We start from the raw sequence: 26,017 nt of genomic DNA, 5'->3' as shown, positions 1-26,017 counted from the left end.
AAGCCACACTTGGGCACAACATCAGTCAGGAAGGATTGTGTTGCCTTTTGTGAGGCAAAGTCCATCACCCTCTGCTTGTAGGTAACTCAATAAACGTTGCTTTTCTTCTTTCTGTGTTTCCTTTAGTTTCTCTACTCCTTCTTTTCTTCCTGACACCAAGAATATAGGATAGAGTCTTGCTTATCACAATGTGATCTGTGAACAACCTAGGAGACCAGGCCTTACCCCAGAGCATGAATCCCAGTCTTCATTTGACTCAGTTAGCGGGTGATTGCTGTGCACATTAAGACAGGAGAAGTGGGAATTAGACACTGTGGGGGGCGGAGCTTCCATACCTCACTATTACTCCAAAAGAACCCTGGAGTTCATGATGCGTGTTTATAGTTTTATGTTCGTATGTCAACAGCACATTTATAAGTACAGTACAAGCTTAAATTAATGTCTACCTTGGAGTGTATGATTTTATAGGGACTGGGAGGCCTGTCACTCTGATTTAAGGAGGGTGGAAATATGCTTATTTAAACCCATGGGAAGAGCTTATACTCCATATGTTTCTAACACCTGGAAATAATTCCATCACTTCAAACCTTGCTCTGCACTTCTTGAAAGTATTGTTTTATTTTCCTGATTTATGTGTAAAAATATGGAACATTTACAAATATATTGTTTTATGCCTAAAAACAGATCCATTGCTTTTTGAATAATAAATCTAATTATGTTCATATGGTCAGTATTTCTTTGTCCCATTTTACTTGCTGTAGTAAATTTGGGAGGCAAAGGAAGCTATAAAATGCTTGTCCCTGTTGAGATATGTGTTTCTTTTCATTTAAATGTTGCATGGCCAGAATTAAGTAAAAATGTCAGGGTTTGCTCCTAACGCTAAAAGTTAGATTCAACTGGACAGCCACCTCAGTCTTCCCTGGTAAAAAAAAACAAGCTTAATGACATTTTATGTGTTTGGAACCACACATTAATAAAACTCCTGTAGCTCAGTATCATAAATTTAACTGGGGGCCCTAAGCAAAAATGTCACGTTTCCTTTATTCATTACTTATTTAATCCCTGGATACCACCTCCCACCAGGGCCACGGTCCTTCCTTCTGGGGCCCCCTCCCTCCCCTGCAGCAAGAAGTTGAGGGTTCTTCAACGGGCTATAGAATAGCAGCTTAAATCTTAAAATTGTAGCTATTTGATTGGGGACTGGAAGACAAGAATCCAGTTTGTAAAAATGTCGGTAACAGTGGCAGAAGAATGTTTGGAGTTTTAGCCAACCACCAAAACACTGTTCATCTTTTCAAATCTCAGAATTTTAATATGCATAGGAATCTCTCTGGGCAAATTCTTAGGTCCCGTCCCCCGAGAGTCTGAATGACTCAGTAGTTCTATGGTGGAACCCAGGACACTGCTATGGTAGCAAGGTGATGAAGTTTTAGTGACCACATTTTGAAAAATACCTGTTTTAAATGTTTGAAATGTATCTAACTCAATACTAAGGCTTGCCTGAAAAGTACTGAATCTTATTTCAAACCTTCACAGGATTGACTTAGAAAATAACTTACTTTTTCCAAAATTTCAGACAAAATTACTCAGAAATGCATTGCCCTTAGATTACCCTCTTGTGCTTTGTTTCTTTATCTTTCAATGTATGCTTTTTTGATAATGTGTAGAGACATACTATTTCTCAAATATGTATTTTTATCATATTTCTATTTAAAATATAATAAGCCACTTGGTCAAGGATAGATGGCTGAGGTCAAGAGCTCACAGCCAACCTTCACTGACAGAACAGAGGCTGGAGAGGTCACAGTTCTGATGACCTAAGGAGGAAGTCCTGATATTTAAAGGAATGCTGGCAGGGAGCTCCCAAGCTAGGCAAAGGGTGGTCATCTCAGCAGGTGAGTAGGTTCAGGGTCACAGGATTAGGTGACTGCTGCAGATCTACCTGGAGTATATGGTTTTGTGAGCAAGGCTCTGCTTGCTAAGTGACTGGGGCTGCTATAGGACTTCAGTCCGAGTATCTGGAGTACCAAGTATGTGCAGGGGCTCAGGCCTGGAGTGGGATTGGATAAGACTGAGGTACAAGGCCTGCTTTGGCCAAAGCAATTAGCCGAGTCCAGTTCCTGAAAAAAAGACAATAGAAGGCTAATTTGGTCTGTGGATGAATTTCATAGAGCTGCTGTACCACAAAATGAATGGTTTAAACCATAGAAATGTATCATCTCACAAGTCAGAGATGGAATTTGGAGGTCAAGTTGTCAGCAGAACTATGCTCCTTCTGAAAACATGAGGGAAGGATCTGTTTAGGCCTCTCTCCTAGATTCTGGTAGTTCCTTGGTCTGTGTCAGCATAACTCCCGTCTTCACATGGTACCCTCCCTGTGTGTGTCTCTGTGTCCAGATTTCTCCTTTTTTTTAATAATAGAAGGACATGCCAGGAAACATGGTTTCCAGATAAAATACAAGAATCCCAGTTAAATTAGAATTTCAGATAGACAACAAATATCCTTTTTTTTTAGTACAAGCATTGCCCAAATATTGCACAGGAAGTGCTTATACTAAAATATTATTTATTTATCTGAATTATTTATTTATCTGAAATTCCAATTTAGCTGGGAATCCTATTTTTTCCCCTAAATCTGGCACCCACCTTGATGTCATATTGTTCATGTCTTCTTTAGCTGTAGAAGAATTTAACCCTAGTGCTATGGGATACCATGTGTTCCAGATGTTTCTCCAGTAACATATGGACTGCCACATCATCTAAGTGGCTGCCTTAGAGTTCTTGGGAAGGGAGTCACCTGGGGTTGTGCTTACTCCATCTCCCTGAGGCCCTACAGAGGAAACAGTGAAGATACTTGTTTTAAACTTGAATATTCTTTTTTATACTGTATTTAATCAGATATTGATATACGTGACTTAAGAGAGAAGACAGGGTAGTAAGGGAGCTTTTGTAACTGGGCAGCCATGGCTAAGAAGCTGCTTTGTCCATTTGCAGGTGGGATAAGGGGGGTTTATTTATTCATTTATTTTTTTGGTTCTTTTGTTCCACGTGGTCATAGCCTGGCTGTTGATTTGATGATTTTGAAAATAGCATCTTTGTGCATTATGATAAATTAGGACATCATATTAGATAACTATTAATGAATTGTTAAAAACCAGAGAGAGGGTTGATAAGTGAGGTAATTTCTTTTTACCAGGAAAACTGTTTGAATAAACACATGATGACCACTCTCCTGAGAGCCTGGTCCTTTCACAGCCACTATTCTGCATATTAGCCTTTTTAGTTTTTGTGCCTCTGGATGCAATTTTATCCTTCCTTCTTTTTCTCATTCAGTATAATTTCATTTATTGAAATGATTTTATAATAAGTTTTTAGCCTTTATGCTATTCTAGATTTTTGTTTGTTCATCAGAGGTCTCTGCTTTAACAAACTTTGCTCTTATTAGTGGACAAGAATTCAAACCTCAAAAGAGTTTGGCACTGACCGTGGGGTTGTTTTCCTTGAATGAGAGTGTTGTTACTTAGGAGGCAAATATTATGAAACTTGATGGGAAGTGCTAACCCAGAAATGCCTTGCTGGGATTTCTTCATTTTGCCGAGAGATGAGCTAATGTTTAGACTCAGCATTGTGAGCTCCTCACACTTGAGTTTGGGGAGAAAAGTAAGACTCAGGGGGTTCAGATACATCATTCTTTAATTCAGGATGGTGCCACTAAAGAAATTAGAGGTGTGAGAGCAAAACGGCCAATGCCCAAACTTGAGAAGCTTAGCCACCTGTCGACTAAAATAAATGCACAGCCTAAAAGTTGAGAGTTATGTTTTATTTGGCGGGAGGACTCGAGCTGGGATGACAGCCTCTCAGATCACTCTGAGGGACTGCTCTGAAGAGGTAGGGGAGGAGCTAGGATATATAGGAGCTTTACAACAAAGACCAGGTAGCTGGAACAATAAAACATTACTTGTTATCTAAAGAACACCAGGCATCTCAAGTTAAAGAATTTAGTGCTTTTCTTTGTATCGGGGGAAGCACACATTTGGGCTCACTGAACTCATTCCTTTGACAAGCATCTAGCCGTCTAGGGGCAGTATCTTATCCTTTATTATTCTGAGTCCCCTCATAGTCCACCATTGTGAGTGGCTGCACTGGCTGGGCTGCAGGCTTGTCTTCACTGAGGGGTGGAGGCAACGGCTGATGACTTGATAGCTTCAGCATTCTTTGTTTACTGAAATACTTTGCAGTAGTTTTCGTTCACACACCGATGCCTTTTAGAATTCGGTATTTCCCGATACACAAAGATTTTCCATTAGTGCAACTTCCTGGCCGTGCACATCTCTTCCAAGTGTCTGGAATAAAGTTCTTTGGAAGTGGACTCAAGCAACCACCCATTAAGAGCTCTTTGTTGTAAAATTTTCTTCCTCTTTTCTGCAGGAAGGAGGATGATAGCATTGATCCTTGATCACTCTTCCGCTCTCCAAATCTGCCCTTTGCTGATAGTGAAGCAAATTGCAGAACTCTGTTCTTGTCATACTGTCTTAAAATGAATACTCCTCAAATAAGGAAACTTGGACTTGGGCTCTCCAGTCATTCAGCAAGCCCCATGCAACACCCATGAGCTTCAGGTCTTCAGACCAGGAGATCTAGTCCTCGGGTGTCTTCTTCCTAATGATTTCTTTGGTGTTACCTTAGTTGCTTAGTAAGTGGGAAATTAATATGTTGTTAGGCAATGGTGAACTCTTACTTCTGACAATGATTTATCTATTTTAGTAGCTTCTTATCTTCCCTCGGGGGAGGTAAGTGACATTTTGACTAGATTCTGTAACAACATTTATCATGATTATTTGGTATTCTCAGCACGACAACAGTGGACATAAATTCTTTATGAAATTAATCCCAGTGACAGAGGATTTGTTATTATAATGATCTGTGTCTCTTCTTCCATGGTGTGCAAAGTCTAGTAAATATTAAGGCAGTCAAAATAATATTTTTCTTGTAAAAAATTTCAGATAAACCATATGTTATGTTTTTTTATTTGCCATCTTTAGTTTATAGCCTCAATTACAACTAATGGCAGGCAAAGATTAAAAGCACAGCAAAGATAAAAAGCACAAAGATTAAATTACTTACACTCTGGCTCCTAAATAATCTATTTTTTAAAAGCAACAAATTGTATTCCTTTGTCTGACGTGTTGGAAAGAGAAAAAGCAATTATGCTGCTATTATGTTAGTCGGTTTGTGTTATTCAAGCACAGATCTGATAGGCTCTCTGTACTTAACATATTTTAAATGCAGCCATTATCAGAAAGCTTCTTTTGAATATGTTATCTGATTTGATAACTTTTCTGCTTAATACCTCATTTCGTGAAGTGCAACACCAAATTTGTAGATTTCCTAGTGACTGGGAGCCATGTCTTAACCCATGTTTGTGTTTCCATTCCCTAATGGATGGGTGGATGATGAAGAGAGAGGTAGGGGATGGGTTAGAGAGTCAGAGAGGGTCTGCAGACTTTTTGGTAATCAGGATTCATATTCCTCAAAAATAATATGAATTTCTTGACTTGGTGTCAGACTTCTAAAGTGCTACCATTGTTAACTTCGTAGGAGGCACAATGTTTTCATAGGAGAGAACACAGAACACAGTGGTGATGGTCTTGTATTTTCTTTATTCTTTAAATCCTATGTTCAATTATTACTGAGTCAAAAAGAACTACTAGTTTTTATTAAAAGGACAATATTATGAAAGTTTCTCATTTTGTTAATGCATTTGACATAATATTTCAGTGGTGGTCAACCAGTCATGACACACCATATGCTAACTAGTTAGGAGCTTATAGAACCAAAACCTCCTCTCAAGACAACTTTCAAAAGATAAATTGCCGATGCCAAGGACAAACATTGACTGCTCACAGGGAGTCGTGTGAGTCTGTCCCACGGTGCCCATGTGTAGTACCCATGGATTATTTAACCAGGCTCATGTGAGGCGTGGGGAAGAACAGCTGTCACAGAGGCCATGGTGGTACAGGCTCAGGGGTCACTTTGCAACCACATTAGGTGTTTTTCTGAAGAACAAAAATCTGTCTCTAGCTGGTGCCAGTTGATACTGATTTTTAAAGTTTACTTCACACAATTAATATAGAAGTAAAAATGTTGATGTGGTCTCCAACAAAAGGGACATGGTGCACAAGTTAATTTCTGCTTTTGACAGACAAATCCTGAGTTTTCAGTGAGGAGAACTTCATGTCAACAGTACCACCTATATAACTGCAAAGACAGCATCTCGGAAGCCTGGTTCCAAGCTGGTGCTTAGGTATTTCTAAGGCCTAGGAATCCAATCCAGTCTTTGGCCCTGCAAATAATCCAAGCACTGTGTAAATTAAGCCACAGCAAGACTATTAAATGAAACACTTTGTCAATTTGAATTCTCCTAGCCTTTGCACTTCTCAGGGTGGGACTGTATTTATGTTCATAGATGATCTACAAAGTGACATGGAGATTCCATATAAGTGTTGCAACCTCTGGCTTAATTCTCAGGCCTGTTCTAATACAGGAGCCATTAATAGCACTTAGGCTATAGGTGTCTCCTCTGTTCAACCCTTTAATATTTATTGAGTGCCCACCACATCAGACACTGTTATAGATACATAGTGGAGTAAATCAATAGATAAAAATCACTGCCCTCGAAGAGCTTACCTTCTAGCAGGAATGCTGTTTGAAATACTGCATTAGTGTCAGATATTAAACATGAATATAGTATTTCATGGACTTCAAATCAATTTGATAAACCCTCACCAGGGTACCTGAGAAGATGAGTCAGTCCTGGCCCTGGTATCTAGGAATTCATAGTCTAATAGGGTAAATAGAGATGTGTGGTCCCAAGTTAAAACACACTGAGACAGTAACAGAGGTGTGGCCTAGCACAGGTGGGTACTGATTGAGCACAGAGTGGAGGGAAACTGACTGCACAGAGAGGAGGTAGTGGGAGAGAGGTGGTTACAGTGGAAATGGTCAGGGTCACTTCTCCTAGGATGTGACCCTTTCTGATGATCTCCTAATTACCCCTTAAAACACTCATAATTGATATTTTAAGTTGACAGTGGGAAGATAGTACTTCTGTTGGTGCTCATATTCATTTATTCTTTAGTCCTTGAATATTTTAGCATTTCTTCTAGAGGCTTGAGAAAAATGAAGAATAGAGTTGATCTATCAGGAACCTATTAGCATAATGAAGTAACAGCCAAGATAAATGTTAATATAATATGAACATTTATTTCTAGGAGCTCAATCTCTAGAGGTATTGAAGGGCAGTCAAATCATGAGATTAGCTGTAAGAGCTGACATAGATTTCACATTTATTTACTTGACCATAGCTTTGTGCAAACTGTGTATCTTCGAAAGAGTTGCATGTATGGTTAATTACCCTTTCAAGCAAATTCTTTTCAAAGTAGTAATAGCAAATGAAATTATAGCACCTCTTTATGTGCGGATTTTCATGAGTTGCCTCATATGGTTGGATCTATGGAATACTGCATTAGTGGAAGACATATTCAGAGTTCATCTTCTCTAAAGATAATCTTTTCTGCTATTTCTGGAAATATAACACTAGTGGCTAACATTTCTATAGTGTTTACTATGTCTGTGACACTGTTATAAGCGCTGTCCAATTATTAACTCATCAAAATCTCACACCCGATGAGATACGACCTCCATTTCATAGAAAGGAAAACTGAGATCCAAAGAGGTTAAGCCATTTGCCCAAGGTCCCACAGCTAGGAAATATCAGAGCCAGCATTCAGACTCAAGCAGTTAGGTAGTAGGTCATTTTTCCCCCCAAAGACTACAAAGATTGAATTTAAAATCACAGTGTCTCAAATATGTAGAGACAGAAAAAAAAAAGATTAGTAGTTGCCTAAAGCTGAGAGGAAAGGTGTAGAGTGAAGGGTTGGGATATAACTGCCAGTGGGCATGGGTTTCTTTTTGGTTGTAATGAAAATGTTAAAAAAAAAATAGATTAAGATGATGGATGCACAACTGTAATTATGCTAAAAATCAGTGAATTGCACATGTTTAACAAATGAACATTATGGTATGTAAATTTTATCTCAATAAGATGATTAAAAGATTAAAAAAAAAAAAAAAGAAACAGTGTCTCAGCCAGGATGTCCACCCAGAGGGACATCCCCCAAATCCAGAATTCCTCAAGGGGCCCCTCCAGGCTCAATAGCAAAGTGGGGCAGTGCTGGTGCCTGGGCCCCCTCTTCCCTCTGGAGGGTGAAGGCGAGGGTGACCACTTCTTGGAAGTGTGCTTGACACACTTTGCAGATGGATCTGATGGGAAGGTTGAAGGGAAAAGAGAGCAACGACTGATGTTTACCAACCAGATGGGTGGTGAGTGCTTCGTCTGAGTTGAAGGCTAAGGGCAGGTCAGAATGGGACAGTCAAGAGAGTTTTGGAGAGGTTAAGTTTGAGCTGCCTTCGAGGCATCCAAGTAGACATGTTAAGGAAGTGACTGAACATGTGGGCCTGAAATTCAGGAGAGTCTGAGCCCCAGGGCATCGGTGCTCCCTTAAGCTTTGGGAATTGATGGACTCACCTGGGGACAAAGTGAGACCTAAATACGAAGAAGGCTGGGGATCCCATCCCAGGGCACACCAGCACTTAGAGAGAGAACACGGTGCCCTCTGTTCTCCCAAGCAGAACTGCTTTTCCTCTGCCACCTCCTGGAAAGGCCATCCATCCTGATTTTTTCCTGTGGCTGCACATAGCAGAATGCCAGCTGGATTCCACAAGTGGAAAGAAATTCATTCCATTTTTTTTATTCGTCTCACCCTGGAGTCCCTTTCTTTCTCACCTTGACTTAACTTCTGAGCCTGTCCTCCCAGAATCTCACTCCAGGATATGGCCCCATACCATGGATAACACAAAGTACTTGGATGGGTACTGCCCTCCCTCTAGGACATAGAAACATCCCACCTACATACAGGGAAAGAAAGGAAATCCACACTCCTCCACCATATTTTTCTCCCTAAGAATGCTACATTCTGTTGGATTACATAGGAAAAATCTAACAAATGGCTTCTGGCATAAAGATTTCAGCAAAAAGACATTGGAAACCTGTAAGCGTATAGTGTTAGCCAGCTGACCTAGAAGTAGTGAGAGTCACTCAAGGTGTGCTCCCTGGTTCCTGGCTCCATCCACACAAGCCACGTCCTTTAAAAGGCAGTTCTTACTAATTCCCTTAATTTTCAAAGAGCACAGATTAACCATTTAAAAAGAGCTCATGAAAAAATAAAGAAGAATCAAGGATATGCACAGACAGTTCACAAAAAAATACAGATGGCTGATAGACATGAAAGACAGTCTCCCAAGTAATTAAAGGCATGAAAACAAAACAAGGTGATGCCCGTTTTAATCCATCAGAGTGGCAAACGTTTTAGAATTTGTATGGCAGTCAGACAACTGTAAGATATGAGTGAGTATTTGTGATTCTCCGCCCAGAATCTGCAGCATTTGCATGCTCACTTTGTTCTTCTTCTCCATAACTTCAGAGGAAAGAGGAAGGGACAGCTCAGTGGAATGGTATAATCATGGGATTGGGATCAGGGTAAAGATGGGAAGCAACATTTCCTCAAGAAAGTGGAGACCTTGCTGGCAGAGCTGAAGGAGAGCAGGGTGTTAATGGGAAGAACCACTTAGTAGGGGCTGACTTGTGAGTGGATCTGGGAGGGGCAGAGCTGTGCAAAGGATTTTTGGCAGGAGGAAGAAGGCAATACTGGGACATGTACCCTTTGTACCGGGCATACCTAGCACTCAGTGAGTTAATGTATTTATTGGCCCAGCAAATATGGTTGCTATCTATTTGATTTGGTGGCACAAACAAATTCTTTCTGGATGGCATTGGAAAAACAGGTCACTGGCTGTGAAAATATGTGTGGGTCTGCCAGCTATCGATAACTGGAAACTTCTCAAAATACTGCACTGAACCAAAACAGCTGGTCTCATATCTTAGTTGATGAGGCAGTGAGATTCAGAACCCCAGATAAGCGCTTCGGCCTTTAGACTTTGGCAATTTGAACTAGAACTTCTGTAGAAAGTGAGATGCTGAGCTCACAGGTGGAGAGTTCTGTCTTTTCAACCAACAGCTAGAAACAGTGGGCACATTCAGCTAAAGGTGTGAAGATGTGAAAGAGCTTAAGTAAAGAAATGAACTTTTTCCTGTAAAATGAAGGTGTGCATTGTAATCACTAAAATAAAATATAATTTTACAATTTAAATTGTACATTCTGCTTCCTTAGGGAAGATTTTTTTCAGCACTTCTGGATGGGGAAAGTTACATATTATTTCAATGCTACATGAACTGATACAAAGGCAATATGTATGATTGTATTCTATTTAGTCATAAAATCCTGATTTTTATATACATTAAATAAGACTTTTATCCCAAAATAGTATTCAACTAGTTTTGTTAATGACACCAAAGAGATTTAATTATATTTAATTAAATTAGATTTAATTTAAAAAAAACCTACAAATAACCTAAAGTAATAGAAGACAGAGAAAAATATCTTTTCCATGAGGAAAATCCTGAATCTGTGATTTAGAAATCCTTGCTATTAGAAATTGGAAGTGCTCTTTCCTTAACCGCGACCAACCCTTTCCTTTTGATGTGAACTTATAACTAAGGCAAATTATGTAATTAGGGTCTGAGAACTGAAAATTGACGTGGAGTGTCAGATGTCTGGTTCATTTTCTGATTTAAAAAAAAAAATCTGGGAGCAAGGCATTTGCTCAGTGGTTAAGAGCATGGGCTTTTGATATTAGATGAAACAGTTTGAATCTACTTCTGTTTCTTAACTGAGGCAAGTTATTCAACCGCTCTAATCCTCAGTTTCCACATCTATTACTAGGATTGAAAGAGTAGCTATTTCTTAGATTTCTGTGCAGAGAAAATGAGACAGTGTTTGTGCTCCATCAGTGTTAGCCGTTTCATGAGTTGCAATGGTTTTCATTGCAATTAACAAAAAAATACAACTCAAACTGACTAAAATTGTAAAGAGAATCTATTGGTTTATATAACTGGGAAATCTAGAGTTTAACTCTGGTTCAGTCAAGTCACAAGAGTCTAGTGTGTTTCTGTCCCCTCACCTGGCCTTCCCCATTATCAGCTTCACCCCAGGGTAACTCTCTTCATGAACCTAAGATGGCTACCTGTACTCCCACAGCTGGCTTTATGTTTCCTCATTCTCATCCGGAGGAATAATTGAGCCTCTTTGTTCCAGCGTTCCCAACCAAAACCAATGATTTACCCTGATTGGAAGAGCTTAGGTCACATTCCCACCCTGAACCAGTCATTGTACAGTGGGTAAGACTGGCCTAGTCTTTGAGACATTCTCCACCTTTGAGCTGAGGAGCAAGTCAGCTTCCCACAACCACACTGATTATCAAGAGGAAACGAGGGCTGCTGGGAAGGGAAAAGGTAGAAACACATCCTTGAAAGACGATCAACACATGTCACCATTGGAATCACTATCCAGGCACCACGGAGAGGGCTGTCACTTCCTGTCCAGTCAGGAAGTTATTTGTGTTCCTGGGTAGGCTCTAGGAACACTCAGACACCAAAAACTTGTTAAAATTGCTCTTAGACGCATGTTATTACAGAATGATGTTTGACTGTATTCTTTGCCTTCAAAGACTATTGTGGAGACAGTTTTGCATGTAAAGTTTAAATGCCAGCATGCAAGAACAAGACAAAAGGTGTATCATGGCAGGAAACAGAAAAAAAAAAAAACCAAAAAAACAGAAACACATAACTCGCTTGCCAAGATAAATAGTATATGTTTCTGTAATAAGTTAAAACTTCCCCTATGGTGAATACCTAGTACTGAGAAATATTTGGCCATTTTAGATTATTGGTTTAATACTAAGCTATGAGGAAAAAATTAGAAGTGACACCTAACATTATTATTATCTACTCATATGGTAGTACTCAAGTTTTGACAGTTTACTACTTTTTTGCAAGTAGTACTGAGAAAACTTAAGCTGTTGTATACTTTGCTCTACCAATTGGGACACTTGAAGAATATCTGTTAATTGAATGCTTTAAGCTAAGCATTTATTTTCCTTGTATTTACTTAGCTATTATAGGCAACTCTTGATGATTTCGAGGATCTGTAATTTATCCAGAGCAGATTCTGCTCTAGCATTTATTAATCCCATAGATTTTGTTTATATATGGAAAACCCTTAGAAAATACCTTTCTCTATGACAGACTTGTGTACTGAGCAAATAAAATTAACACTCCCCCTGTGGTGTGACATTTTAGAACTTTAAATCTTACAAACAACTGTGAAAGCATGTTTCAAAAGGAAATAGAAATGTGTTTTTGACTTCTGGTCTTTTTTTTTTTTTTTTTTTATTCATGCCTCAGCCCACAGGCCTCTCAACCAACCATAGGTAAGAATAATTGAGAATGACACACTGTCACAAAATTGTACTCACAAGAGCATTTCAATTAGTGGTGGGGGTTCTGAAGATCTGTGAAAATAGACAAATCTTAATATTTATCCCTGACATGCAACTTCCTAAAACTACTCCGACTTTCTTCTTTAAAGCACTTCCTTTGTGAGTGTGTCTTAAAGCCTCAGCTAGATCCTGAGCTATCTTTCATATCATCTAGTTTTTGTTCTTACCTATAATTAGACTGTCATTTTAAGAGTACAAAGGCAGAATGTTTAACATAGGATACTAAGTGTTTCACGCTTACTATTTTATGTAATCTTTACATCAGCTCTATCAAGGAGAAACCATTTGTATCCCCACTTGTAAAGGCCATAAAACAGCCATAAAAGAGAATAAAATAATACCATTTGCAGCAACATGGGTGGACCTGGAGACTGTCATTCTAAGTGAAGTAAACCAGAAATAGAAAGAAAAATACCGTATGATATCACTTATATGTGGATCTAAAAAATAAGACAAGTGAACTTATTTACAAAACAGAGACAGACTGACTCACAGACATAGAAAACAAACTTATGGTTACCGGGGGAAAGGGGATGGGGATGGACAAATTGGGAGTTTGGGATTTGTAGATGCTAACTATTATATATAAAGTGGATAAACAGTAAGATCTTACTGTATAGCACAGGGAACTATATTCAATACCTTATAATAGCCTATAATGAAAAAGGATATGAAAAGGAATATATATATATATATATATATATATATATATATATATATATATATAAATGAATCACTATGCTGTGTACCAGAAATTAACACAACATTGTAAATTGACTATACTTTAATTAAAAAAAAATTCTCTCTAGGAACCATTTTAAGTGACTCAGTGGATGAAAGGTATCAGAGTCAGAAAGCCAGCAGGAAGTATAGCAGTTGGCTGTGCAGAAGATAATTAAGGTGTAGAATGGAGTGGCAGAAAGAGTTGACCAAGGGAACATTTTTGAAATATAATTGATAGGACTTCATGCTTGCACAGTTGGAGCCAGGTGTATTTGGTGCTAGGTTTTCTATCTTAGGTAGCTAGGCATTTATTAACGATGCCTCAGAATCACATCCAGAAGAAAAAGGGGGAGAAGCAAGTTGGAGGAAGAGAGGGCTTTTCATTTACTGCCATGAGACACCTTTTGTCTTGTTCTTGCATGTTGGCATTTAAACTTTATATGCAAAACTGTCTCCACAATAGTCTTTGAAGGCAAAGAATATAGTCAAACATCATTCTGTGTTCTCTATAACTTAGTTCTCTGCTGGACATTCAGTAGGGGGTTAAAAAACAGTGAATGAGTAAAAAGCTGAATGAAGATGAGATAAACTTTGGGTGTTTTGGGTATTATGGGAGCATTGAAAATTATTAGTATATGCTAATTTCCTTTTCAGAAAAAGTACTATTGCCATGGTTTTCTCCCAAGAAAACCAAGTGTTAGATTAAAAGTAGTAGTAGAGTTTATGATCTAGAGCTGTTTCTTGTTCTTGTTAAAGATACCTACAGATTTTACTGGCTCTTAAGAGTTGATAGGACATTCACACAAAGTTGATACCTGATAGAAACACTAAAACCTTACTTTGGTTCTTTGGTTTTTTTCTGGCTTTCCTTTGAAAGAAATAATAGAGTTCTGGGGGTGGGAGGAACCCAAATGAAAAGTACTTGTAATTCACAAAAGTAAAAATTACAGAATTATTCCAAAAGAAGTATATATAAGCATTTAAGTCTTAAAAGATTTCTTTATTAAGCATAATAAGGTTCATCATAAAAGCTGATGAGGGTATGGATATGTGTGCTGCTAGTTTTATAGTTGTGGATACATAAAAACACTAGAAGTATTTTTCAGCAAAATCCCAAATGTTTAGCATCAAGCTAACATCTGTTACACAACCTTCTCTTTCTGAGATTGTTAGATCCTCAAAAATTCAAGTCCTCCAAAATGAGATGTTTTCCTCTACATATGCCCAAATTTGGGGGATGATAGAACTGTCTAATCTATTTAAACACTTATTGGCAGAAGTATTCATGGCAAGGAAGATAACATCAATAAACAAGTTAGTATATTATGCCTTTTTCTGACAAGTCTTTTCTTAGTGTTGTTTTGTTTTTTTTGTTTGTTTGTTTTTTTTGGTTTTGGGGGTTTTTTGCTTTGTTTTTATTTTTGCACTTTTTAATGCAGTTTCGTTTTCTTTGGGGAAGAAAGAGCATATTTGGAGACTCACTAAAAGACAAATGGTCAGAAGAGTTAATACAGATAAAATCTATCATGTTCTTAGGTCTAACAAATACTGTTTTGGTGAAATAGTAGAGATGACAGTTATTAAGTAATATAATAGTACTGAAAGCAGACAAGTCAACCTGAGCACAATCTACTTTCTAATCTCTAATAACCATTAATAAACACTAGCAGTATATACATACATAATATATATTATTATTTACAAAAATCAGGAAGACCCTATTTGGCATTTGTAAATAATTTGACCCTTTATAAAGCACTTTAAATTGCAAGATGTCTTTTAATTTTCACTTCTTTTTTTTTTTTAAAAGAAGAGGAAAATTAGGCTCATAGAACTCATAAAACTTTTCTCTGCCTCAGAGCAACTTAATAGAATAACCAGGCTTTGTATACAGGTCTTTGTGTTCTAATTCCTATAATCTTTCCTCTCATTTATAATAGCTCTTCTCATCACCTGCCTCTAAATAACTGCTGATATTTAAATAATTTCTTACATTTACAAAGCACTTGTACATATTTTACCTAATAATCAAAACAGTCCTTGGTGAAATATCTATTAGCCCATTTTAAAGATTAGAAAACAAAGGTGCCGAGTGGTAAGTATTTTTGGCTGACGTTAAATAGCCGATATCAAGCCTGCCCTTTCATCATCAGAATTTGCATCTTGTAACACAAAGGTTGATTACAGGGTCTAATTACAAAAAGGAGTGGTCCATGTACATAAGAACTGGGAAAAGAGAATTTTATTTGCTTTCTTTTGCCTCAGGTTATTTTCTATACTGTATGTGTAGGTGGAAAGGCTATCAGTGATAATGAAGTGATCTTGTACAGAAGCAATTTAGCAGACAAGCCAAGGCTGAGTAATCAGTGTTGTGGGAGTTCCAGAAAAGACGTTTGGGGAGTACTGAATTTCGTACTTTTTCAGCGGCAGTTAAATGTTGCCATTTAGTGGGCCCTGAGTATTTCTAGATCCATTCTGGTTTGGGCTATTGCAAAATCAAAATCCCAGAATTAAACCCAGGGTTGTAGTTCAGTTCAAAAACGAACTATAATAAAGCTTTGGTATGACCAGAGGATCAACCTTCCTTTTCTGCTTAGTTTATCTTCCTGGTTGACTGAAGGCCAACTTAAATACTATAACCATGTATGGCAGTTTACCTGGGACGGTTTTGTTTATGCTTGTTTATGCCATGTAACTGTTAACAGCCCTCCCTTTCGCTCTCTAAAGTATCCCAGTTGGAATGATAAGCTATATGGTTACTTTAACCGTAAGCGTTTTCCCCCATTCTTGTTGAAAATATTCATAAGAACACCAAGTTTTCCTCACTTAGTAACTGCAGAGCAATGGCTTTAGTTGGCCTCTGTCTGAGCTGGCACCATGGGAGCATCTGTTCGTGAGCATCCATGACCACTGCGTTGTGGAGGGGGAAGTTGAAGGCTGGGGCAACTTCTGTCTATCTGGAGCCTCTCTCTACAGCTCACTTTCTCCCATACCCACTGTTCATGGATTTCTGGTGTTCCCTGGCTGCTTTCTTGTTTCTTTGTTTCTTTTGCTCAGTCTTACTGCTCTTTTCTCACTCTCTTCCATTGTCAGAGCCGAGGTCTCTTACCAAAGGAGGTGAGAAGGTGATCAGGGGTCAGATAGACCTCCAAGAGCACAGCGCCCAGAGCAGGCAGCACTCGGGTCCCAGCTATTCCTGGCCTTTAGCAGTGGGAGTTCACAGATCTTTACTCTCCTGCCCAGCTGTTGTCATACTCTGCTGTGGTTGCTGATGTGTCTGTCTGTCCTACTCCAGAGTTACATCTACCCTCTGTGTATTCTTTCCACCCCATACTTCTGCTTAATTATAGCACCCATTTGCCAACTTGGGGTTATACATGGGTCATCATGGCCTCTCCAGTCTCTATTATGACCGTTTGGCTTTAGCAGGCACTTTTTCCTTTTTCTTCTCTCTGAACTTGGTCCAAAGCACCTTTCCCTAATAACACTTTTGCTGACTAACAACCTGTCACTGACCAGCCTATTCACGTCTGCCTGTTGTTCAAGTACCAACTCTAGTGTAATCAGCTATGAACAAGGGGCAAGGAAGTTACATTTACATAGAATTAAGCATAAGCTGTTCTTGCTGTGGATTGGACGGGCACTATGACTGACAGAGTAAGTGGGTGATGCCTGTTGATTGTTACAGGTTTTCCCCATTCTGTGTGGTTTCAGTTTTGAACACATTTACTCAGTTGACCTCTAACTAATTAGAATATTACCTTAACAAGTGAATCCTTGAGTTTCATTGAACTTTGAATATTTCAGGGTCTTTTGAGTTCTGTTTTTTGAAAATTAAGTTTCAAAAACCTTTGATTTCCACTTGATGGCAATTTCACTGTGCAGATATTTCTAATGTCGTAGAAACTATGAGAAATGACTAAGGTGTGTTGAACAAAATTCATCACAGCAGAGCTGCAGAAAGATAAAGGCTTTATTTGGGGTCTTGGAATTGTAATTCGGGAGACAGATTTGAGTTGGAGTCAAAAATGTGTTCCAAGGAGAAGAAAAAAAAATGCGTTCATAAAGGAAGAAAACTCACAAGGTTGCAAAAGTTGTTTTGAAAGAATTACGATTGGTGCTGGCAAGCTGAAGCTATTCTTATCTATACATATTTGGTTGCTAAGGCTATCACTGGAAGAAGGTGGAAGTCTGGTACTGTGACAAGTTGCAGGTTTCTTGCAATGTCCTTAGAATATTTGTGGTTTGGCCCAGTTCAAAAATTTATGATTCTACGCAGTGAGAACATGAGTAAACCCTGCTTCCTTAATGGTCTCACAGCTTCATTTTAAATAGCCCTCTTAGAAATACTGACTCCATTTTGAATTTTCTTTTTCCACTGTAGAAACTGATAATGACTGAATAGAAATCCTCAATGATACCTCTTGATATCCTTAACAAGTTTGTTAAATTTTAAAAGTTGATAATGTAGAAGCTTTCATGAAGTTTTTCACTTTCATGAAGAGGATTTTGTTGATAGACAAAGATAGAGCTGTGCTGAGCATGGCCTGAGCATACGAAACAACTTAACCAACCTACAACCCACTGGGCATGGTAGTACTAGACTCACCCAAGACAGTCTCCTAGAATGCAGATGCACTTCTCCTTTTCTATACACTGCTACAGTAACTCCACTTCTTATTGACGATAAGAATCAACCAGCCCAGCTAACACAGTAACCTCGTTTTACCTGTAAGGGAAAATTTTTAAATGCCAGGCTAACTTTGAATGTATCAGCACTATTATATCTTCTGGTGGAAGCTTTCTTCACCAAGGTGAAAAGGCCTTTGAAGCTGCAGAACTCAAAGTCACAGGGAACCCTCATACTGATTCCCATATATATTCCCCAGATGTTTCATAATATAAGTAAGGAAAGTCTGGAAATTCTTTATATATCAGCTTTTTCAAAGATGTGCTTTTATAATTAGCACAATAGGTCAAGCTGGGATGTGTTTTGAAATCACCTAAGGAACTGTAAGAAGAAAAATACTGATACCTGGGTCTTACGCCCAAAGTTCCTGGGTGCCTAGCCAAAGCTCTCAAGGCTGAAAACCACTAGTCTCTATAAAATGAGGGACAGAAAGGTTTGGTATGAGGAAATCTGACATCACCATACATGATAACTGTTCTAGTTTAAGCAAACTAGGAACAGTAGAGTAAAGGCTTCTTTAAAAATGGAGGCTTGCAGAAAGACAAAGAAAAATTATATATCACTTGTATATGGACTCTAAAAAAATGACACAAATGAACTTATTTACAAAACAGAAACTGACTCACAGACATATGCTTATGGTTACCGGGGGTGGGGGGTGGGGGGAAGTGGAGGGATAAATTGGGAGTAAGAGATTCGCAGATACGAACTACTATATATAAAATAGATAAACAACAAGATCCTACTATATAGCACAGGGAACTATATTCAATACCTTGTAATAGCATATAATGAAAAAGAATATGAAAAGGAATATATTATTTATGTGTCTAACTGAGCCACTATGCTGTACACCAGAATCAAACACAACATTATAAACTGACTATACTTAAGTTTTAAAAAAAATGATGGCTTGATGGAGTAGAAGCTGTGGGTGCTCCAATCATTACAATCCTTCCAAATACTTCCTTTCACATTCTCTGGGTTCCTCTCTTGAACGGGGTTTTTTTTTTGTTTTTTTTTTTTTTAATGACTTTCCCATAAGTGACCTGCTAAGGCTATGAATTTCACTTATAATTTTTCAATTTGAAATAATGCATCTGCCTTTTGGCTTCAACAGTCCCCAAACTTTAATTGACTGTTGTCATAGAGACCTCCCTAAACCTCTGTGTCTAGAACTCTGAATTTTAAAATTTGAAATTATTTCTCTTACATTCCCACCAAAAGTGTACAAGGATTTCTTCTCAATGTTTTCACCAGCATTTGTTATCTTTTTTTTTTTTTTCCATAATAGCCATTTGAACAGCCATGAGGTGATATCTCATGATGGTTTTGATTTTCAGTTGCCTGATGGTTAGTAATGTTGAACACCTTTTTGTGTACTGTTGACCATTCATATGTCTTCTTTGGATAAAGATCTATTTAGATCCTCTGACCCTTTTTTAGTTAGTTTTTTGGGTTTTTTTTTTTTTTTTTTTTGCAATTTAATTGTATGAATTCCTCATACTTCGGATATTAACCCCTTATCAGGTGTCTGGTTTACAAATATTTTCTCCCATTCTGTAGGTCGTTTTTTCATTTTGTTGATTATTTCCTTTTTGAGGTAGAAGTTTTTTTATTTGATGAAGCCCCACTTGTCTGTTTCTGCTTTTGTCACCTCTGTTTTTTTGGTGTCATATCCAAAAATTTATTGCCAAGACCAATGTCAGGGAACTTTTTTCCTATGTTTTCTTCTTGAAGATGTACAACTTCAGGTCTTAACATTAAAGTCATTAATCTATTTTGAGTTGATTTTTGCATATGGTGTAATATAAGGGTTTAATTTTATTCTTTTGTATATGGATAAATAGATTTACCAACACCATTTATTAAAGAATCTGCCTTTTCCTCACTTTATGTTCTTGAGGCCCTTATAGAAGATTAGTTGACTGTATATGTGTGGGTTTGTTTCTGGGCTCTTTATTCTGTTCCACTGATCTATTTTTATGTCAATGCCCTGCTGTTTCAATCACTATAGCTTTGTAGTATAGTTTGAAATCAGAAAGTGTGATGCTTCCAGTTATGTCCTTTTTTCCTTAGGATTGCTTTGGCTATTCGAAGTCTTTTATGGTTCCATATGATCCAACAATCCCGCTTCTGGATATTTATGCAAAGGAATTTAAATCAGGATATCAAAGAGATGCATACCTTCACTCTCGTGTTTATTGCAACATTAGTCACAATAGCCAAGATATGAAAACAACCTAAGTGTACGTTGATGGATGAATGGATAAAGAAAATTTGGTATACATATACAATGGAATATTATTCAGCCTTAAGAAAAAGGGAAAATCTGCCCTTTGCAACCACACGAACATACTTGGAGAACATTATGCTAAGTGAAATAAGCCAGACACAGAAAGACAAGTACTGTATGATTTCATTTATATATAGAATCTAAAATAGTCAAACTCATAGAAGGAGAGAGTAAAATTGTGGTTGCCAGGGGTTGGGGGGAGGGAAAATGGGAGGAGAATGGTCAAAGTGTATAAAATTTCAGTAATGCCAGATGAGTAAGCTTTGAAGGTCTACTATATAGCATAGTGCCTATAGCTAACAATATCATATTCTATACTTAAAATTTTCTCACATTAAGTGTTCTTACCACACACACATACAAATGATAATAATAATAAAAGGGGTGGGAGGAATCTTGGGAAGATGATGGATGAGTGTGTAGCCTTGATAGTGGTAATGGTATCACAGGTGTATACTTGTTCCTAAATTCATAGAGTTGTGTGAATTACATATGTACAGCTTTTACACATCAATCCTACCTCAGTATAAAGTGGTTTAAAAATAGCAACACCTAGCTAAACGTGGGACATGGCAGTTTAGAGAGAAGAAATTTATCTTTGAAGTTCCTATACTAGTCTCTAAATAAATGTTCTATCTGAAAAAATGATTAAAAAATGTTTAAAATGATGAAGCTTGTTTTAGATCTCTATGGGTGCCTAGTACTTCAGACACATCTTCCCTAATATTTTCTTACATTTGGGAACTTAATAAACATTTTAAAAAGATCCTTTATAGCCATAAAAATTACATTTCCAGTATCCCTCCATAATCGCCTACCAGTTTTCTTCTTGGAACCATTCCAGTAAGCTTGAGGGGAGATGTATCTCTAGATCTACTTAAGTTCTTGACTTTCTTTTTTCATTGAGGTGTGGGGGTCTCCTTGGAGGTTGACTCAGGGTTGCCCTGAAACTTGTTCCTCCTCTCTTTTCTGCTCCCTCCTGCTAGCATCACCAGCCTCCCAGGAGCTCAGCCCAGACTCCTATGTGACTAATCTGTCCATTTCCCATATCTCCTACATCTTGTCAGTTGAATATTTCAGTTGATTGACTGTCCTCAATATCTCTCAAATTCATCTTTTATTTCCATTACCACTGACCATATCAGGCCTTTGTGATTTAAAGTGGACTGTTGTAAAACCTTTTAAACAATTCCTATATCCACAGGATTTCTCTATTCTCATCCATCCTACAGAGAGGAAAGGCCAGGTTTTCTTCTACTTTGAAATCTCAGCCCTTAGTCCAGAGCAGGAAACATGAAAGACAGACAATAAATGCTTATTAAATGAGTCCTGGCTATATTGTCTCTCTCTTCAAGAGCCTGTGGTCTCCTGTTGCCCACAAGTTGAATCTCTCCTCAGCCTGGTGTCACTGTACATCAATCAGTTTTCCCTTCCATGTGATTTCCCACACCATCCAGTGATGCACCCTCTTGTGACTAGTCATCATTGGGTTCATGTTAATTTTTTTTAACATTTTTTTATTGAGTTATAGCCATTTTACAATGTTGTGTCAAATTCCAGTGTAGAGCACAATTTTTCAGTTCTACGTGAACATACATAATATTCATTGTCACATTTTTTTTCGCTGTGAGCTACCACAAGATCTTGTATATATTTCCCTGTGCTATACAGTATAATCTTGTTTATCTATTCTACATATGCCTGTCAGTATCTACAAAATTTGAACTCCCAGTCTATCCCTTCCTACCCCCTCCCCCTTGGCAACTGCAAGTTTTTATTCTATGTCTATGAGTAGTCTGTTTCTGTTTTGTATTTATGTTCTTTTTTTTTTTTTTTAGATTCCACACAGGGGCTCATGTTGATTTTTCCATCCTCCTTTCTTCCAAATCTTCACTTGTCAAAGTCTTGCTTATATTTTCAAACTGCTCTATTGTCATCTCTATGAGGCCACCTCAGATTCTTTTCCCAACTTTCTTCCCTGTTCTCCCAATGATTTAATAACTCCATTGTATCACAGTCTGGTCTTAAATTATAGCTCTTGAGTGGATGGGGTTTAATTTTCAATACAATTTTGATCAATTGGTAATATTGCCCTTGAGCAGTGTATTGAGAAGGATTCTCTTGAAGGAAGATGCCAAAACAGATGAGATGCCATACATGGTCACAGGAGAGGAAAGAGAACAAAGTGCCCGTAGAGTAGTCAAACTTTGTTATAGATCCTCATGTGTGTGTCTACTCAGCTGAATCAAGTGCCCTTAAAGACATTTTCTATCCTCATAGCCTCTACCACAATTTCTGTTCAATTTGATCCTTAAACACGCTATTCCCTGGAGCTAAAAGTTTACAATCTAAAATGGCAAATGTGGCATTTGAGATATAATGTGAGAATGGACAAGAAAGTTATCAAGTGCTGATGAAATGGTCCTTGACGATTGAGTAGGAATACAGGGAGAAAAAGATGGAGAAGGTGGTAACATCCAGAGGAAGTGAAATCAGTATCTTGGATAGTTGTCTGCACTCCTGCATTTATTACAGAATTATTCACAATAGCCAAGGTTATGGAAATAACCTAAGTGTTTATCATAGGAGGAATAAATAAAGGAAATGTGATCTATAAATACACACACACACACACACACACACACACACACACACACACACACACACACACAAAATGGAATTATTATTCAGGCTTTAAAAAGCCAATAGATGTTTAAGTCCAGTAAAGTTTTTTCTTAACTAGGTGTTGAATTCTAAAACAGCAAAAGTGAAAAATCTAGTATAGTTAAAATTACCTTTGAAAATTCTTTAACTTGCGCATATAGTATAATATGCATTTTTAAATGTTAAGCCAGGGACTCTATAAATTATTCATTCTAGGCTTCAAGAAGCAGTGAGTAGAGCAAGAAAGCTATAAAAAAATACAGATTCTGAGCATTCAAACTTAGAATTCTGTCTTTAAGATACTAGAGGAGGGGGTAGTGTGGGTAGAAAATTTCTACTTTGCTATAGATTTTATTCCATTGTTTAGAAAGTAGTAAATCTATCAACTTTTAATATTTATTAGTGGATTTACTTATTTTGAAACAGTGTCTATAAAAGAACCTCATGAAAGGCTTAGAGCATACTAAGAGCTTAACAAATGTTTTCTGGATTTTAATTTAAATACTGCTTATTAATTAGACCCACATACAAACTGTTCTTTGAAAAGTCATTCAAAAGACATTGGTTGGCTTCCTCTCTTTTCAAGTGGGCATCTTCTGTTTGGCCCAGTGAAGAGCTGTCACTGTCCTGCCATTTATACAAGTTTAAAGACATCTTACGTGGTACTGGATATGTGTTTTGAAGAAACAATATTTTTTGCCCACCATACTTGAAAATCAGTAACATCCTGTGCTGACTAGGTATGAGAAATAGGCAATTGCATACTTTTAATAGGAGTGTGAACTATTTAAACCTTTTTGGAACCATACATCCTAGAAGAGAAATGAAAGCTTAAGTCCTTGTAGCTTAAGTGCTTGTAGTGGCAAGTGCTGAAACCAACTCATATGTTCATCAACAGGGAAGTCATTGAAGAAATTATGTAATCCCACACTGTGGAAAATAATGTACCTCAAAAAAAAAAAACCTAGATAGATCTATATGTACTGATTAGAAAAGTGTCCATGATATGTTTCTTAAGTTAAATAAATTATAAAATAATTACCAAAGTATACTATTATCTTTGTTAGAAACAAACAAAAACGGAAAACTGAACTGCAGGAAGATTAATCTATATATGCATGTATTCGTTTTTATAAGACCTTCAAGAGTGTGGAAGGATATACCCTAAATAGTTATAATTGGTAACCCCAAGGAGGTGGGGTAATTGGATGTTTTAGGGAAGAGCAAGACAATCATTTTACCTTTTACTCCTCTGTTGTTTGGAAGCTTGATCCAAATTCATGGTGAAAGGAATGAAAAGAAAAAAACAATGAGTGAGTTGTAGCATGGAAATGGGTTGGATGGGATTTGGCAGCTCTTTGGATGTGGGAAGAGGGAAATGCTTGTAGATTTCCAGCCAGAGTGGCTGAGAGAAGAGTGCTGTCATTCATAGAAACAGGGGTATCATGAAAAAAATTCTTTTTTTTTTTGTTTCAAGAGGAGAGGTGATGAGTTTAGGTTATCAGTCAAAGTTGTGCTGCTTCTTATTTTAACCAACAATTGCTCCCATAGGAAATCTCATCTGGGTCTTGAAACGTTTTAAAAAAAAAAAAAGCTGCTTTTTAGCTTTATTTCTATAGAACTAAAAGAGCCAGAATGTATCTAATATTTTACTTTATCCATGTATATTATTCCAAAACAAAAGTACATTTGATTTTGAATTGGAAAAAAAATAAGAATTTAAAGTCACCTCAAATATGTAAAGAAAAGTTTTCCTGTTGTATTCAATGTGACAGAAAGTATAAAACAGGACATGTAAAATTTTTACTATATGTTTCTCATATGTTATTTTAATATAGTTTTTCCTCTTGCAAGTTTATTTATAACCCAATGCCTAGTGTGTTGTTGCTAAAGATATTCTATAGAGGTAGCCTTGCAAAGATTTTTAGTTCTAGAAATAGCTTGTGCACTTTTATTCCATAGAAAGCAGTGCCAGAAATTTAGTCCTTTTGAGAGTTTGTTTCTCACAAATACTGTCAAAATGCTGGTGAATTTATTTCTGAATAATTATATAATATTTTATGTTGGGACTGAAATAGACATGGCAATCCATCAATATGAGCCCCTTTGCTAATAAGTGAGTTAATAAAGTCACCTGAATAAGTCATTTTAATTTTTAACTCAGTTACGTGGAAATCGACTGCTCTCACATACCTTTATTCTCCATCTGTCGCTGACTTTTTACTTGAAACACTATTTCTGTGTTTGTCTTCCTTAGTTGAATTATGTAGGGCTTTCTATGGGAAATTTTTTTTGTATTTTATTTATTATTTTAATCTGCGTTAAAACAAGAATTCCTGTAACTGCTATGTCTTTATTTTGAGTCTCAAGAATTTCGTGAATTTCAAAACCTTTAAAGAACTAGGTGATTATGATACTGTCTGAATTCACAAGATGATTTATTATATTTACTAATTCTTAGAGTGCATGCTAAGCTATGTATGGTCCCCCATTGTAGGAAATAGAACAGAGATAATAAATTTAATATTTTGTGTATTTCTTGTTTTTTTTTTTAGAAAATAAATACTACTGGAACCAGTAATGCAGATGTCCCTTTGTCCGATCCCGGAATGTACCAATTGGACATTACATTAAAAAGGGGTCAAAGTTTAGCTGCCCGAGATCGAGGAGGTAAGAACGTATGAACAACATCACCTGGAAGCTTATTCTATGTGTTTCTGATAAACTTTGTTTTTCTTGTGATTTCTTAAGTTAAAAAAAAATCAAGTATAATATAAATTTTAGAGGGTTGGGTTCAATGATGTGGCTGGAAATGTTTTCTGACTCCTGTGACCATGGAGGAAGAGGTTATGATGCAGGTTCAAAAACTGTGAACTAGTCCCAACCCAGCTAGCAAGGTCCCTACCAAACTGCTGACAAGTTAGACTCTGCATTTTATGTAATTGGTGACATAATCAGCTAAGTAGATGAGGCACATCTTTGAAGCTATATCAGAATTCACCTTTTCACAGAACTGAAATTCTTTTTGCTGCATACATCTGCTCCATTAAATCTGCTGCAATTGCAGAATTCTGGACTAACATTTCACCCAAACATTGGAGAGTCCCAACAAGTGATTTTCTGAGGTG

The 26,017-nt window shown here is 37.3% G+C and overlaps 1 protein-coding gene across 16 annotated transcripts in view; it reads left to right on the top strand.

Annotated features, from left to right (window-relative positions):
* Positions 1–26,017, top strand: part of MCTP1 (multiple C2 and transmembrane domain containing 1) — a 483,190-nt gene that overhangs the window by 183,743 nt on the left and 273,430 nt on the right. For all 16 annotated transcript variants that reach the window (XM_074360364.1, XM_074360366.1, XM_074360368.1 and 13 more), the window contains exon 2: positions 25,445–25,559. In XM_074360364.1, the coding sequence (XP_074216465.1) occupies positions 25,445–25,559 (115 nt within the window). The remainder of the gene's footprint in view (positions 1–25,444; positions 25,560–26,017) is intronic.

The sequence above is a fragment of the Camelus bactrianus genome, chromosome 3, assembly GCF_048773025.1.
Source record: "Camelus bactrianus isolate YW-2024 breed Bactrian camel chromosome 3, ASM4877302v1, whole genome shotgun sequence".
NCBI classification, from domain to species: Eukaryota; Metazoa; Chordata; class Mammalia; order Artiodactyla; family Camelidae; genus Camelus; species Camelus bactrianus.
The sequence above is the reverse complement of the archived record's forward strand: the minus strand, read 5'-3'. Positions and strand labels throughout refer to the sequence as shown.